The following is a 13,691-nucleotide window of genomic DNA, read 5'->3' on the forward strand; positions in this document are numbered from 1 at the left end:
CCCCCGATGGATAGGACCATGGAAGAAAGCAGGGAGTGAAAAAAATGGTTATATTTGCTCTGCATTATTTTTTAAAAGCTTTAGGAGACCAGAAGAACTAAGTATAATCAGCTCTGACAACAGAAGCAAAGCCTACAGATACATTAGAGAGTAATTTCATACTTGCTATAGCACTATTCTGAAAACATAAGATACTTGCACAATATTAAATGCATTATCCTCAAAAAAAGCTATATTAGTCTACTGCCATCCTGACTGCTGTCAGCTGAACACCTCAAAAAGCACAGCCACTTCATTTTGGAGAATAGTTTATTGCACATAATATACATGTCTTTAGAAATGCTTTTATGAAGGGAAAATTAATCTGAATTTAATTCTTAAGTGAAATTTTCCTACGTGATCATTAATTTGGAGGATTGATCCAAGTATCCATTTGCCACATAAATGACCTGTGATGCTTACTATGATTAACAATCTACTTAAGAATCGCATATCAGACACAAACCTGTATCTGTCAAATATATTTTGATATTTTAGAGATTTTTGGTATTTTATATTTTGATTGATATATTATATTCCTAACTTTGGGCAGAGGTGTCACTGTCCACTAGGGCAAAAAGACAATGAAAATACAGCAGTACAGTTAAATGAGCTGTGACTACTATATTTTACCCAAAATCATGAATGTTTACAGTACGGAATGCTGCATTAAGCTTTCAGGTTATGTATCATCATATAGTAGAGACCACCATCACTTCCATTAAAACAATTTTACCAGAACTGTCTCTTCAATTTAACTTTATGTTAAAGCATATGGCTCTTTCCCACTCCTGCACACTTAAACTTCATAAGAATCCACAGCAGCAGTAAAGGTGTGTAAAAATTTCTAAATAAACATTCACAAAATAATTTTGTACTTTAAGACCTGCTGCTGTTTAAATAAAATGTCAACATAATAAATTGTCTTAGACATTAATTTGTGAATACAGTATTATGCAAAAAGACAGGCAGAAGAACAACCTGGATACTCTTGCACTAAAAAGTAGTGAAAAAAGCAGCACATTCTGTACCATCACAATCTAGAAAATTAATCTAGTAAATCCTTAATTTAGGACCTCACAAATAGAGAAAAGAGTGTGTGCTAGTCACCAGCACATAACAGTAGCCCCCCGCAGTGTCTGCATCCTAGTTCCTAGGTGGTCCGTGACACCACGCAGGAGAAAATCCACTCACAGAGTAAAGCATGTGGAATAGCAAATCATTATGAAGTGCTTTAACACTCATGAAGGGCTTATATCTTATACTATAACGTCACACCAAAAGACCTCTATATTTGGGTACCTGTAGGAAAAACAAAACAGTATAGATTACTGATTTTAGAAATCGCTGGATGCAAGCAAATCTTTTATTATATTGACAAAAAGATGGGTCAAGGAGAGAGAAAGAGTATCAGATTCTTTGCAAGACAAGCATATCACTAGATGAATACTTATTCATGTCCAAAGCCTAGCTGATGTCTCTGCCTATAAAACCTATCAAGGCTAACTTAATTAAGATAACCTTGAAAATCCTTATCCAGACACATCCACATGATAACCAATTCATGCAAGTTTAACCTGGACCTTGAAGATTCTTTTTGCTGTTGTACTGCGACAATAACAAAGCTGTTTAACCTTGCCACAGAGGCAAAGCTTTCAGTAAATCAAAATCTTTCCGTTAATGTGTGCTAGCATCTACATGATCTCAGCGGCGGAACTCAATTAAAGATTTAAGCCGAAAGAAATGCCACATATAAAAGCTATGATATCATTCCAGAGGAGGGGGTGGGGGGAAGCTGCACATGGATTAATATACCGTACTGGACTGACAGGATGCCTTTCCCCAAAGACATGAAAATTAATCATTTGAGCTGATCTTGGTATTGTTGAATAATGTGCTTATAGATCAGACCAAGAAAGCTTCTGAAGACCTGGGCATTGTCTAAGGCAACTATGACCCCATTTTTTGAAAAAACAAAGGCCAAGATATCTTCTTACTCTTGTTCCAACACTATCCTCCTTCATATTGTTAAAAAAAACAAAAAAAACCCCCACACACCAAGAAGAAATAAAGACAGATAAATAGCAACAAGAATATCTTACTGGTCACATCACTGAATGAAATCATCTCAATTTACTTGAAAAGCAGCCAATTGTGGAACATCACCCAGAACTACAGTAATAAAAAAATATTTTGAGATTACTAATCCACAAATAATGTTCAATGTGCACTAGATGACTCTTGAGTGATCAAATACTATCATTTTATTCTACCAAATTATTAATTGCAGAGAAGTTAATTCTCAACTTCAAGTTAATGAAATATAGACTCAAGTCATGAAGGCACTTTTGACTGTTAATATGTTATTGTTTAAACAAACTTATTAACAGTTATTTAAATAAAAATATCATTTTTCTATTATTAGTAGTATTTCTTTTTTATTCATATATTGTTTTAAACAGATACAAAACAGTGTCAAATTACTATATGTTCTATAGAACAGCTACATTCAGAGGACATTATAGCTGCAAATAATACTACTCAAAAGTTAGGAGACACCAGATGCAACTGTAACCAGTCTTTTCTTTCAACAACTGAAAATGGGTGTGACATTAAGGCATCTATTCACAAAACCATGGACTGTTTTATCACTGCTAATTCCTTGCTAGAAAAAAAACAACCCTCTTCCTTTTCTCTCTTACTTGATCTCAGTTCAGATTGAATCTTCTACCTTTGGGATCCTCAAATGCATCTCAAGTTGTAGATACCCCTAAAGATCATCTGAAGCACTATTTGTATTCATCATTTCTGTAAAAGCAACATTTTTTCCATCTGTCAGATTCACTTTAATTCACTTCAAGTACCAGCAAAGCCTCAAATGAAAAAAAAAAAAAAAACCCAAGTTTTATTTTTCCAGATCAGATTGATTAAAACTCTGTGTTTCTAATTATGTACAAAAGAATAAACTTAAAGTAAGAAAATGAAATTTTAAATCTATATAATTTTTTTTCCAGGCTACCACTTAAGTTCTAAGACATTGCTTAGCTACAGCAACTTGAGAGACACACCTCAAGGGGGCTACCCTCCAGAACAGACCCCCAGAACTGATTAGGGATCTGCCAGCTTCACTCTCCCTAAAGCTACTGAAAGCCCTCAGGAGACTACATCTTCTCCATTTTCTTCAGTCTTATTTCCTTGTCATTATTTTCAACAACTACAGCATTCAGAGGCACAGCAAATACACTGTAACTCATATTTCCTCCCCCATCATTATTTCAAGCTCTCTTCCTTGTCAACTCATATTTGATTCTTCATCCTTTCAGAGATTTCACTAAACATACCCATATTATCATTGAAAAGTCAGGTCCCCTTACTCTTTCCTGACTTTTCAAAGTTGTTACCACACTTTATTAATCATAAATAGTATTTACTGTACATTCATTCAACTCAAATCACAACTTTTAACTGAACAATTTTTTCCAGAGGCTGCATATGATATTAGTAATACTTAGGACAGATCTAGCATTCAGAATTCTAAGTTACTTCCACCATTTATGTCAGTTTTAAATTAAACTTCAGGGTGTGCAGCACTTCTCAGGACCGGACCTAATTTGTACACGTTAAACAGAGTTACAGCAACATCAGTATTAGGTTGCCCCAACCTTCATGCTCTAAGTCCTTCAACAAGAGAGAAGGCATTCAGCTTCTCAAGCACTGCAGCAATAAAAAAGTAAATTAAAACTATTCTGCAATACTATACTTAACGCAAAGTTCACATGGCCTTGAATTTGGTGGCTAGAGGAAATGCCTTTAGAATCACTGCTTTTACACCATGGCAAAAAACACAGAATGAAGTAAGCCTGCTGCTTATAAGAGACCACTGCCTGAAAACTCTATAATGCTGTAGAAAATGAATATAATTTCTGTTGGCAATAATTCATAAGTGAAAACATAGCAAATACATTGAATTGCAACATGGCTCAGTTTTTTTTCAAAACTCTCAATTCTCAACTGCCTAGCTAAATGAATGCTAATGGCATTAGTTGACAACAAGTTTCAAGAGGCAAATTCTTAAGGATTTGTCTCCTGGAGCTCATCATGTGGCCAAAAGCTTGCGAGTGTGGGGGCTTCTTCACTGACCTCAGTAAATAATACAGAGCGTACTGCATCCATCATCTGCACAAGAACAAACAATGGTTTCACAGGAGAAAATGGCATTTTCTCTGTCCCAAATCCATTTCTGCTAACAACTAAAAAGAACTTCCTTCAGGTCAGTACACCGCTTCATGTTTTGTGGAGTTGTTTGTGGCCAGTATGCAATTCATGTATTTTCAGAGAAAAATATCTTAATATTCACATACTTTAACCAAAATAATGAAGCAATGTGACTCTCCAGAGAGAGTATCATAAAAAATAATGAAGGATTACTCTAATTAGTGGTATCACTGGAAAAAAAAAAAAGAGTGCTCAAAGGTAACCCAAAATTTGTATGCTGATACTGCCAAACAATCCATTTACAGTTTAAGTGGGAAGCAATGTGCTTTTCCTTCACATGTGCCTCATCTTTACATTCTCTATAAACACCAAGTGTTTGTAGTCAGTCAGGTATGCTTTTAGGTATTTGGTATTCCCTGTCACAGAGCAGAAACAATGAGACAGTTCTCTTTGCAGGAAAGAAATTGAATTTTATTACTTGCATTTCTGCGTGATGGAGTTCAGTTATTACCCCATTTTCAACTTCATTACTTCCACTAGGCTTCGGGCACGACTACACTTCATAATCTATTGTCAGTGAAGAGTCTGGGTTTTTGTTTTTTTGGGGTTTTTTTGCTTTTTTTTTTTTAAATAGTTATAATAGCTATATTGTCCACAGAACCAGAAAGCTAGGATATTAATTAAAGGTTACATTCAATCTCATATCATTAACCATTTTGACTTGCCATGAGGCTAGTGCTCAAGCACACATGGGGGGGGTCTAATTCAACTGCCAGATGGCTTGTGATGGGATACAATACGTTGCATGAGAAACAGCTTTAAATTTATGTGAAGGCTAATGAGTGCGCTAAACTAATTTTTAGGAAATACTTTAAATAAAGGTGTGCTACTAAAGAGCAAGATACCCTAGATGAAGATAAGCCCATAAACCACTGAGCTGTAAGTCTGACTTGATCAAATTACCTTACAAATTTCAAAGCCTTATGAAAGCATTTGTTTCCAAATTTCTAACACTTGTGTTTATAAACAGATTGCACTGTGTTGGTGCCTTTTTTTTTTTTTTTTTTTAAACAGAATATTAAACTGGCTACCAAATCAAAAAACCCAAAACACTAGTACTTGTATGTAACTGCAAGAACTGGCCTACCCACAAATAATACATTAATATTAAACAATACTTCTGTAAACATTTTCCACAGTAAGTATAAGATTACCTTTTGGCTTAACAATTTCATGAACTATGAAATTGTAGCCACCTCCTGTATGCAACATTAAAATCAGCGTATTGACCAAATATTTCTAGATGTAATAAAAATGATTTAAATTAAAGAAATTATGAAGTTACAGAAGAAAGGATTTGCACTCAGGCTTTTTACCCAACTAAGCAGGAGTCCTTAAACAGAAAGAAACTAAGTAAACAACCCTTTCATGATATTTTGCATGAAAATTAAATACATGCCTGAAGAGTGTTCTACTGACTATATATATATATATTTTTTTTTTTTAAATACGTGCCACATTTACTTTGTTGAACTGAGAATTGGAAAAGAGTCTAGTTCGAATAGTTAATTTTGAAACTATTAAAACTTCCTAATGCAGAGTATACTCAGCTGATTTTAACAAAAGAAGAAACAGTGTTAGCAATATCAAAGCAATTTGTGGAAGTATATTATCTTAAATTTCAAGAAAATTTTCTAAATGAGTCACTTAAACTCTCCCATTTTGTCTCAACTTGAATTCACTTAAAAAAAAAAACAACAAAAAAACCCACACCACACACTACACATTAGGATTTATAGCTTAACTGAATTCTGAATGGATATTTTTAAATTATCCAATTTTCTGTGGGACAGAATTCCATTCTCCTAACAGCTTAACTTTGCTTTAAGCACAGATGTAAGTTTCAATGAGAGAGACAGAGCCCCGCTTCACTCACATTAAAACCATTACTTTGCCCTAACAGGGAGTTTACTAGGCATTGGATGCCATGTGTTAAGAACCTGCTTCCTTTCCTAACCAAAGATAAAGCCATACTCATCCAGTATTTGAAAGACTAGATTAGCTTTTCTTTTCCAGTAAATTCAATGAACAAACCAGCAAAGCTAAACTTTAATATTGTACCTAAAAGGACTGAACATGAGTATATTTTCATTTAAAGCTTCCAATATTATCCTTCACATGGATAATTTGAGTTTAACTATTGAAAGGCTGAATTGTTGTTAAGCAGAAGTTCTGTGCCATCTGAAAACTGCATCTGGATAGAAGGAAACGAGAACCTACTGGACAATGAGTAGTCCTGTGTTAAACTGCAATTGTTTACAACACTGTGTTAGTTGGCAAAGTAATACCTTTGTCTTCCCATCTCTTGATAAGCTGTTCAGATTCCAATAAACACAGGGAATTATAGCTTCTCATATACGGAATGTCAAAAAAAGATCATCTGAATGTGTCATGTTCTGCCCAAACAAAATCTATAAATCCTGGACAAGAGATGATGTAAACTAAACAAAGTAGATACTAGTCCCGTGTATTATAGTAAATTAGTTTAATCACTAACCTTTAGCCAATTCTTTCCTTAATTTCAAAACAGCATCAATGTCACAGTCAGCAGCAGCATATGCATGAGGTATAGTAGTTTTAGACTCTGTTAATCTTTTAGCAATAACTCTTCGGATGTTGCTAGCTGGGATTTCTGTGAATGTGCCCTGAAAAAAGTCATATGCTGTATATTAGATATCAAGAGAGAAAATATACTTCCCTTTTGCTGAAACAGGATTCTGGCATTGAGGTGTTATCATCAGTGACTCCTGCTGACTTAGAACAACCCCTATATATCAAAAAGCAATATATTTCAACTACTGACTCACTGATATGAATCATATCAGTGAACATTCAATTCCAGTATATTGAATTTGGATCAATGCAACAGGTAATATAGAGTCAAGATAGGTTTACTTTACAGTATAGAATTAATCCTACAATTCTAGCATACCGCTTCAAAAATATTTCTAAATACTCAGGCCTTAAGACTCGACCAGGGTAAAAGTACTGTTCCATCTGACAGCCTGACCTGACATATTGCTTAGAACATGCTTTGTTCCATTTTAATTATGGCAGAATATTTCCTCAGTAAACTGTTGCTTTTTCAAGTTCCCAGAGTAGCTGCCTAAGACAGGTTCACTGCATATCTTTTTTGCTGTTCTCCTTTCCTCCAGATACATTCAGTCATGTTTCACTGAAGCATTCCCAACTTCTTCATAGAAGCAAATTACCTTTCAACAAATTCCTTAAAATATCAGTGAAGATCGAAAGGAAGAGAATAAGTGATTCTGAAAAACATTATTCTAGATAACTATTCTATAGTATATACATTATATACTCAATGGTAGTCAACACGCAAATTGAAATATGTATGTTCTGGTGCAACTGCAGAACAGATTTTTCTTGGTAATGGAAAAGTTATCTAAGTCTGAGCTTCTTGAGTTTTGTCTGGTTCTTTTTACAGTGTGAAAAATATAGCATTTTCTAAACACTATGAATTGTAGCTACATCATAAAATTCAGCCTGCAAAAATACTTCAAGTTTAGCTCTACAGCCAGAAAGATTCTTTCCAATTTTTCAAAAAAGCTTTTCAATTTTTACTGAGATGCATTTCAGTGAGGCATTTAATCCTTATGGAATAACTTCCGATATTTCTAATACTTCATATGAACACACAAGCTGTATTTAGGTGCTAGAGCGTGTAAAGTACTCTTCAACATCACCCCTAAGCCCTTCCCATCCTTGCTTCTTGACAATTCTTCAACGGACATTTACCTGTATTGCATGAAAATGAATGAATGAAATGAAAACAAAGCAGGATTCATTTTTCTCCAGAGTTTGGAAATACACACAGACATGCTGCTCTTGAAGGTATTTGGGGAAGGGGCGTATTGTCGGCTTCCAAACCAGTTGCATCTTCCTCTTTGGAGATTGAAATAAATTGCTGACTTGACCCTTTCCAGGCAGAACAGCTTGCACTGTAAACTGCTTCATGGCTTCAATTTGCAAGTTACACAAAGTATTGTGTAGATCGTAATTCTGAGAGTTCTGCAGTTTGAATTACACTGCTGGAGAATCATTCAAAACACGCTGAAAACTGCAAGCAACTGGACTTGGCATTTGCATGGCCTCAGTTTCCTTCCTTTCTCCAGTTTTGGAAATCTCACAGAGATTTCTACGCAGCAGTAGCAATATTCAGCTGTAAAAAAGTTGAGGACTTAACAGAAATGTTACCAGTGAAGCAGGTTGTCCTGGTGTGGAAACTGGTGGAATTGCTGGCCTTGGATAAGCAGAAGTCACAGATGTTGCTGACGGAGCAGAAGGCACTGCAGTAGGCTGGGGAGAAGCTGGAGAAACCACGGGTTTCAGTTCACTGGGTTTGCCCTTCTGCTTCTCTTGCAGAAGTTTGAGAGCATCCCTGGTGATTAAACATACAGTGAAATACTGACAAAAAGGAAGCTTTTCAAAATTACCAAAGTATTATTATTTCGTCACTAACTAATTAGCAGCTTTGTTATATTTGAAATTCTGTTGTCAAACCAAACATTAAAAAGGTGATTATTTTTAAACAATAATAATTTACTAAAAATTCAAGATATCAAGAGAGAGACATCAAAAAAATTCTCAATTTCTGTGAATAAAAGATCTAGAATACGCCCTAACAAAAAGCATTTGTGTTAGAGACACATAATATTCATCATCACTAATTGTCAGTGTCCAAGGTAATTTGTGCATTATGTTAACAATTCTCGTTAATATCACAGTACACTTGTTCAGGCTGTCTCTGAGACTCAAACAAAAGCAGTTTCATTTGCTATTTGTGATCACTTGCATTTATGTAATTAATCAGTTGTGATAGGTTTCCAATGCTATTTTATAAAAAAAATGCTCAAAGGAAATTGTCATACATTTATCATTCACGTCTTTACACCTTTCTGAAATAAATATGTTTGAGCATATCATATGCAATTTGAAAGATATCAGCAGCACACTAAAGAACCAATACCAACAGCTGAATAGCACCTAATTCAGTTCCACATATGGTTGAACCTTGTCTACTCTATAAGCATTCTCCAAGGGTCTTTATACTGATGTAGCTACTACCACAAAACTTTCCTCTCGTGGGCACAGGCTGATAAAACAAAGAAGCCCTTTTTGTTTTATGCAATACCTATTACTCACAGGAGCTGACTTGTGCCAATGAGCATCCTCAAATACATACTTCAGTAAATGATATTAAAAACAGAATGACCTCAGGATGTAAAATCACTGCTAATAAAGTTATTACTTGCTTTGCCAATTTAAGTGTTAGCCAGAATTGGTTTTAAAACAAGTGTAAAATAAGTGTTTAGTATTTAATACAACTACTACGTTGGGAAAAAAATTCTAATTTTCACTGAATGAAAATCATCCTATAGCATTACAATTTAAGGGAAAAAAAAGTAATTACACAACATATTGCAACTTTCCTGGTTAACATATTAGAAGCTACCAAAGATTATTTAAGCATTTTAACTTGACAGTAGTAGGACCATCTGCTTGTTGTACCACTTACATAATACACAGAACAAAGTTTTTGTAACTTTTTACATATTTTAAAGCAAAGGAAGTGTTTTAAATTACTTCCATATATTATGCAAATGACATAGCAAACAGAGAGTCCTACCTATTATTGCCAAGTCAAAATGCTTTAATAATAAATAAATAAAATAATAAATAATAAAACTCAGCTTTTACTGTGTTAACTGAAAACCTTATTAGCAACATTGAACTTATTTTCAGATTAGAAGATTCATTTAGTCTTTGAAACTCAGTGAGTACAAGATACTAAATTTCTTACAGCAGATTCCACATGATTTAACCGATTTAAAAAAAGAGGCATAGTGATGTTATGACAGTCACAGGTGCAAGATTGGGAGGCTGCAAATAAGAAGAGCTGGAGGATACATAAAAGCATATTAAATTAAACAGATTTCTGTACAAGTCAAGCAGGTAGATATTTCATTAGAATTCTGAAGGGCTGGGCGCAGCTTTCCTTTCCAACCACTCTAACAACCAGCCAAACAACAACAAAGCCCCCTGTCAACACAGCACAGAAATGGACAAAGAGGGAGGGAGAAGGTGAGCAAACCTTATGCAATAGAAACTTAACTGCCACTTACGGATTTTCTAGTATCAGTGTATCTCTGAAGAAAGCAGAGGATATTACTTGTACCTTGGTAAAATGAGTCATGGCCTTTGGTGGAGAAGAGACTTGCTAAGCAAGAATACATGCAAACAGATTTCACTGTACATTTTGAATAAGCCTTATCATTTTCAAGACTATATTCTGAACACAAACTAGCAGGAGGGGAATTTAGGAACACACATACAATCCAAATACTATGTTCAGTCAACACTATAAAGTAACACACTGTGTACAAATTCTCCTCTCCAACCACAACAGGCACATGGTAAGGAAGACGGTAGACAGATAAGTTGTAATAAAATATTAAAGCTACCTTTGGGATGAGTTTTATAAGATATCTCACAGCAGCCTCCTCTCTTAATGAATAAGATGAATGGAAGCTTGAAAGTCACTCTTGTAAACAAAGAAGTTACCAAAGGAATTCAAGAGACATCCATTTTAAAGATTTCCAGGAATTCTGTGAGAATTAGGAGTACTAAAAAGAAGCAGGCTTAAAGGCAGATAAGGGCCAAACCCTCAGGGACAGACAAGAGCCCCTTAAGAATCCTCATTGCCATTAGGGAAGAAGACTGATTGTGCCTGTTACCAGTTACAAAGTTAATATTACTCAAGTTGAATGAAAAATTATTTCAAGTGCAACACATAATTGAAAATCTGTTATCAGTTATAAGCGGGGCCTAAAGCCCCGAAAGTTCCTATCAAGAAGCTCTGTTACATTTATAGCCCTATACAAATTCTTTAAAGGTATAAACAAACAATAACAGAGATGCAAGGTCAACCCCAAAGTATATGGTGTTGAAAGAAAGAATTAATATTTATATTCCTAATTTTATTAGGAAGTTTCCCTTCTAATTTGGATGAGAAACAGATTACTACTCATCCAGAGCACCATGAAAGTTAAATTTAATATTATTTTACTGTTCAAAAGTGGTACCTTCTCACTGTACAAAATTACAAACAGTAATTAATCCACTTAGTAGATGTGGAATTCTGTACACAATCAGACAGGGAACTCAGTGACAGAAACAAGAACAGCACTCAATAGTTCCAGTTTCAAGTAAAGTATCAAAAGAAAAAAAAAATGTGATGAAACCTTGGCACCTTAAAACTGTCTCTTTTTTTCCCCCTCCTTTTTCTCATATAAGCTGATCTATAAGCAAGAAATGAGGTCCTNAAAAAAAAAAAAAAAAAAAAAAAAAAAAAAAAAAAAAAAAAAAAAAAAAAAAAGCAAAGCATGTAATTATAAGGAAGCTTATTTTGTAATATCCAGAGGGATAGCAGGCAGGGCTGGAGGTAAGTAATGGTCACCTATACTGAGAAGGCTGTGAATAATTATCTATATTGCATTTTGGAAGGGATGAGAAATGACAGCCTTCAGAGAGCTGAGAGAGATGAGAAGAGAAGGCTTATTACCACTGCAAGGATAATTGTGATAATTTGAAATGATGAGAGAAGTCACAGCTTCAAAAATAAAAACATCAGTAAGTCAAAGGAATTTAATTGTGACTAATAAAATACCGAGCACAGTCTTCAATACGTGCATCCATTGTGCCACAAAAGCACAAAAGGGCCGGGGGGAGAAAAACTGCCTTGCCAACCAACTCCAAACAACAAAAACAAGCAAGAAGAAGGCAATAATTCAGTCTTGCACAGAAATTCAGATGCATAGAAAAATGAAATATCAGCTTACTAAGGGAGCACACTAGGACAGAGAAAGCTATCAGGTAAGACCTCCTAATGCTGTTACAGTAAGTTTTACAGTGAATTTAAAGATAGAAAGCTGGGGATGAGGGAAGAACCCTACTTGCTTACATAACTCATATTATCTTTCTTTGTTTCTTGCAATCTAGTGACCCCTGCTCAACAGGAAAACTCATTGTTGAAAAGTGAAAAGTGAACTGTCAACACTCCCACAAAGGATCAATTGCGAGTATACTTGGAAATGAGGCAATGAGTCACTCAGCTATATAACATGGCACACAGTTTGCTAACTTGAGACTCACGTTAAAAAGAGTATTTCACTAAATATCTGTAGTACGCTCAACAAAAATAACAACAACAAAAAAACCCACCAAGCAAACGTTTAATTTCAAACTGTACATAATAGCAGAGCCTGCAGGCTCTAACTAACATTATTTCAAAGGAATGGTTAAAATTGCAGCCTGTATCTTAAAATGACATTTCAAAGTCAAAATCTTTTGTATGGAAGAAAATTTTTGGAAAAAAAAGATTTTGCTAGTTAGATAATTATTACAGCTACAGAAAAATCTTTACTACATCTCCATGACAAGTAGGGAATGCTAATTAGATGGCTCAAAGTCCTAGAGGGTTTCCACCTGCCATGGACACACCATAAATTACCATTACACTTATATAATTAGGAAGAAAGCTTTCTGATAATATGCTGCTGTTGCACATGATATTTTATCCATTCAACTCCCTATTTTATCCAAATTTGGCCAAAGACTATAGGAAAAAAATTGGAAAAAGCAACAGACTTCCACTGTTTGCTTCTCTGTTCAACTGCAAGTTAGACTAATCTGTCTCTCTTTACATGGAACCAAACTTACAGCAGCTAACAAGATCTGTGTAGGTGAAATTCTGATTGTTCAAAAGATTGTACTGTTCAAAAGAAAAAATTTTACTGAGAATAAAAATAAATATTCTTGAATAAAATCCTCTTCTCCAATAACATATATACTAACACAAAGAGAAATTTGATAACACGCCATTTCAAGGCTAAAAGTTCAGGATCTACCACAGTACGTCTTTATACACAAGCTCCTCACTCCAAGGGCTGAAGGCCAATCCCTAGATCAGAATACCCACAGGTATATTAAAATACTAGAAGTCTGATCACAGCAAACCAGAGGCATAAGCAAGCATTCTTTAAACTAAAGGTAAGAACAAACAAAAGATGGAAGCAACACAGAACTCTGGATTTCATACCATTACATTTTATTGCTCTGCCCCAGCTCAACGAAAAAGAAAAACTAAAGCCCGACAGATTTCAGAGTTGAACTTCAGCAAAGGAAGCAAAGGATCCAAACACGCCAAAGAAAAGGAGCTGAAGAAAACAGGCCATTTGTTTTCTTTTGTCTCCAACTACATCTCTGAGTAGTGAAATTCTTTAGACCCACAACGCTAAATAACAGTGAGGTTTAGGAGTTGACAGCCACTGTTAGGCTGAGCTGGAGGAAATGTGGCA

The 13,691-nt window shown here is 34.9% G+C and overlaps 1 protein-coding gene across 8 annotated transcripts in view; it reads right to left on the bottom strand.

The window, feature by feature from the left end:
• PDHX (pyruvate dehydrogenase complex component X) overlaps positions 1–13,691 on the bottom strand; it is a 67,313-nt gene that overhangs the window by 18,517 nt on the left and 35,105 nt on the right. For all 8 annotated transcript variants that reach the window (XR_003257380.1, XM_026089319.1, XM_026089316.1 and 5 more), the window contains 2 exons: positions 8,530–8,713; positions 6,812–6,959 (listed from right to left, as the gene is read on the bottom strand). Coding sequence is in view for 7 of the 8 variants with exons in the window: in XM_026089319.1 (XP_025945104.1) it covers positions 6,812–6,959; positions 8,530–8,713 (332 nt within the window). In the remaining variant the exon portion in view is untranslated. The remainder of the gene's footprint in view (positions 1–6,811; positions 6,960–8,529; positions 8,714–13,691) is intronic.

This window comes from Apteryx rowi, unplaced genomic scaffold (assembly GCF_003343035.1).
Source record: "Apteryx rowi isolate R43461 unplaced genomic scaffold, aptRow1 scaffold_81, whole genome shotgun sequence".
NCBI classification, from domain to species: Eukaryota; Metazoa; Chordata; class Aves; order Apterygiformes; family Apterygidae; genus Apteryx; species Apteryx rowi.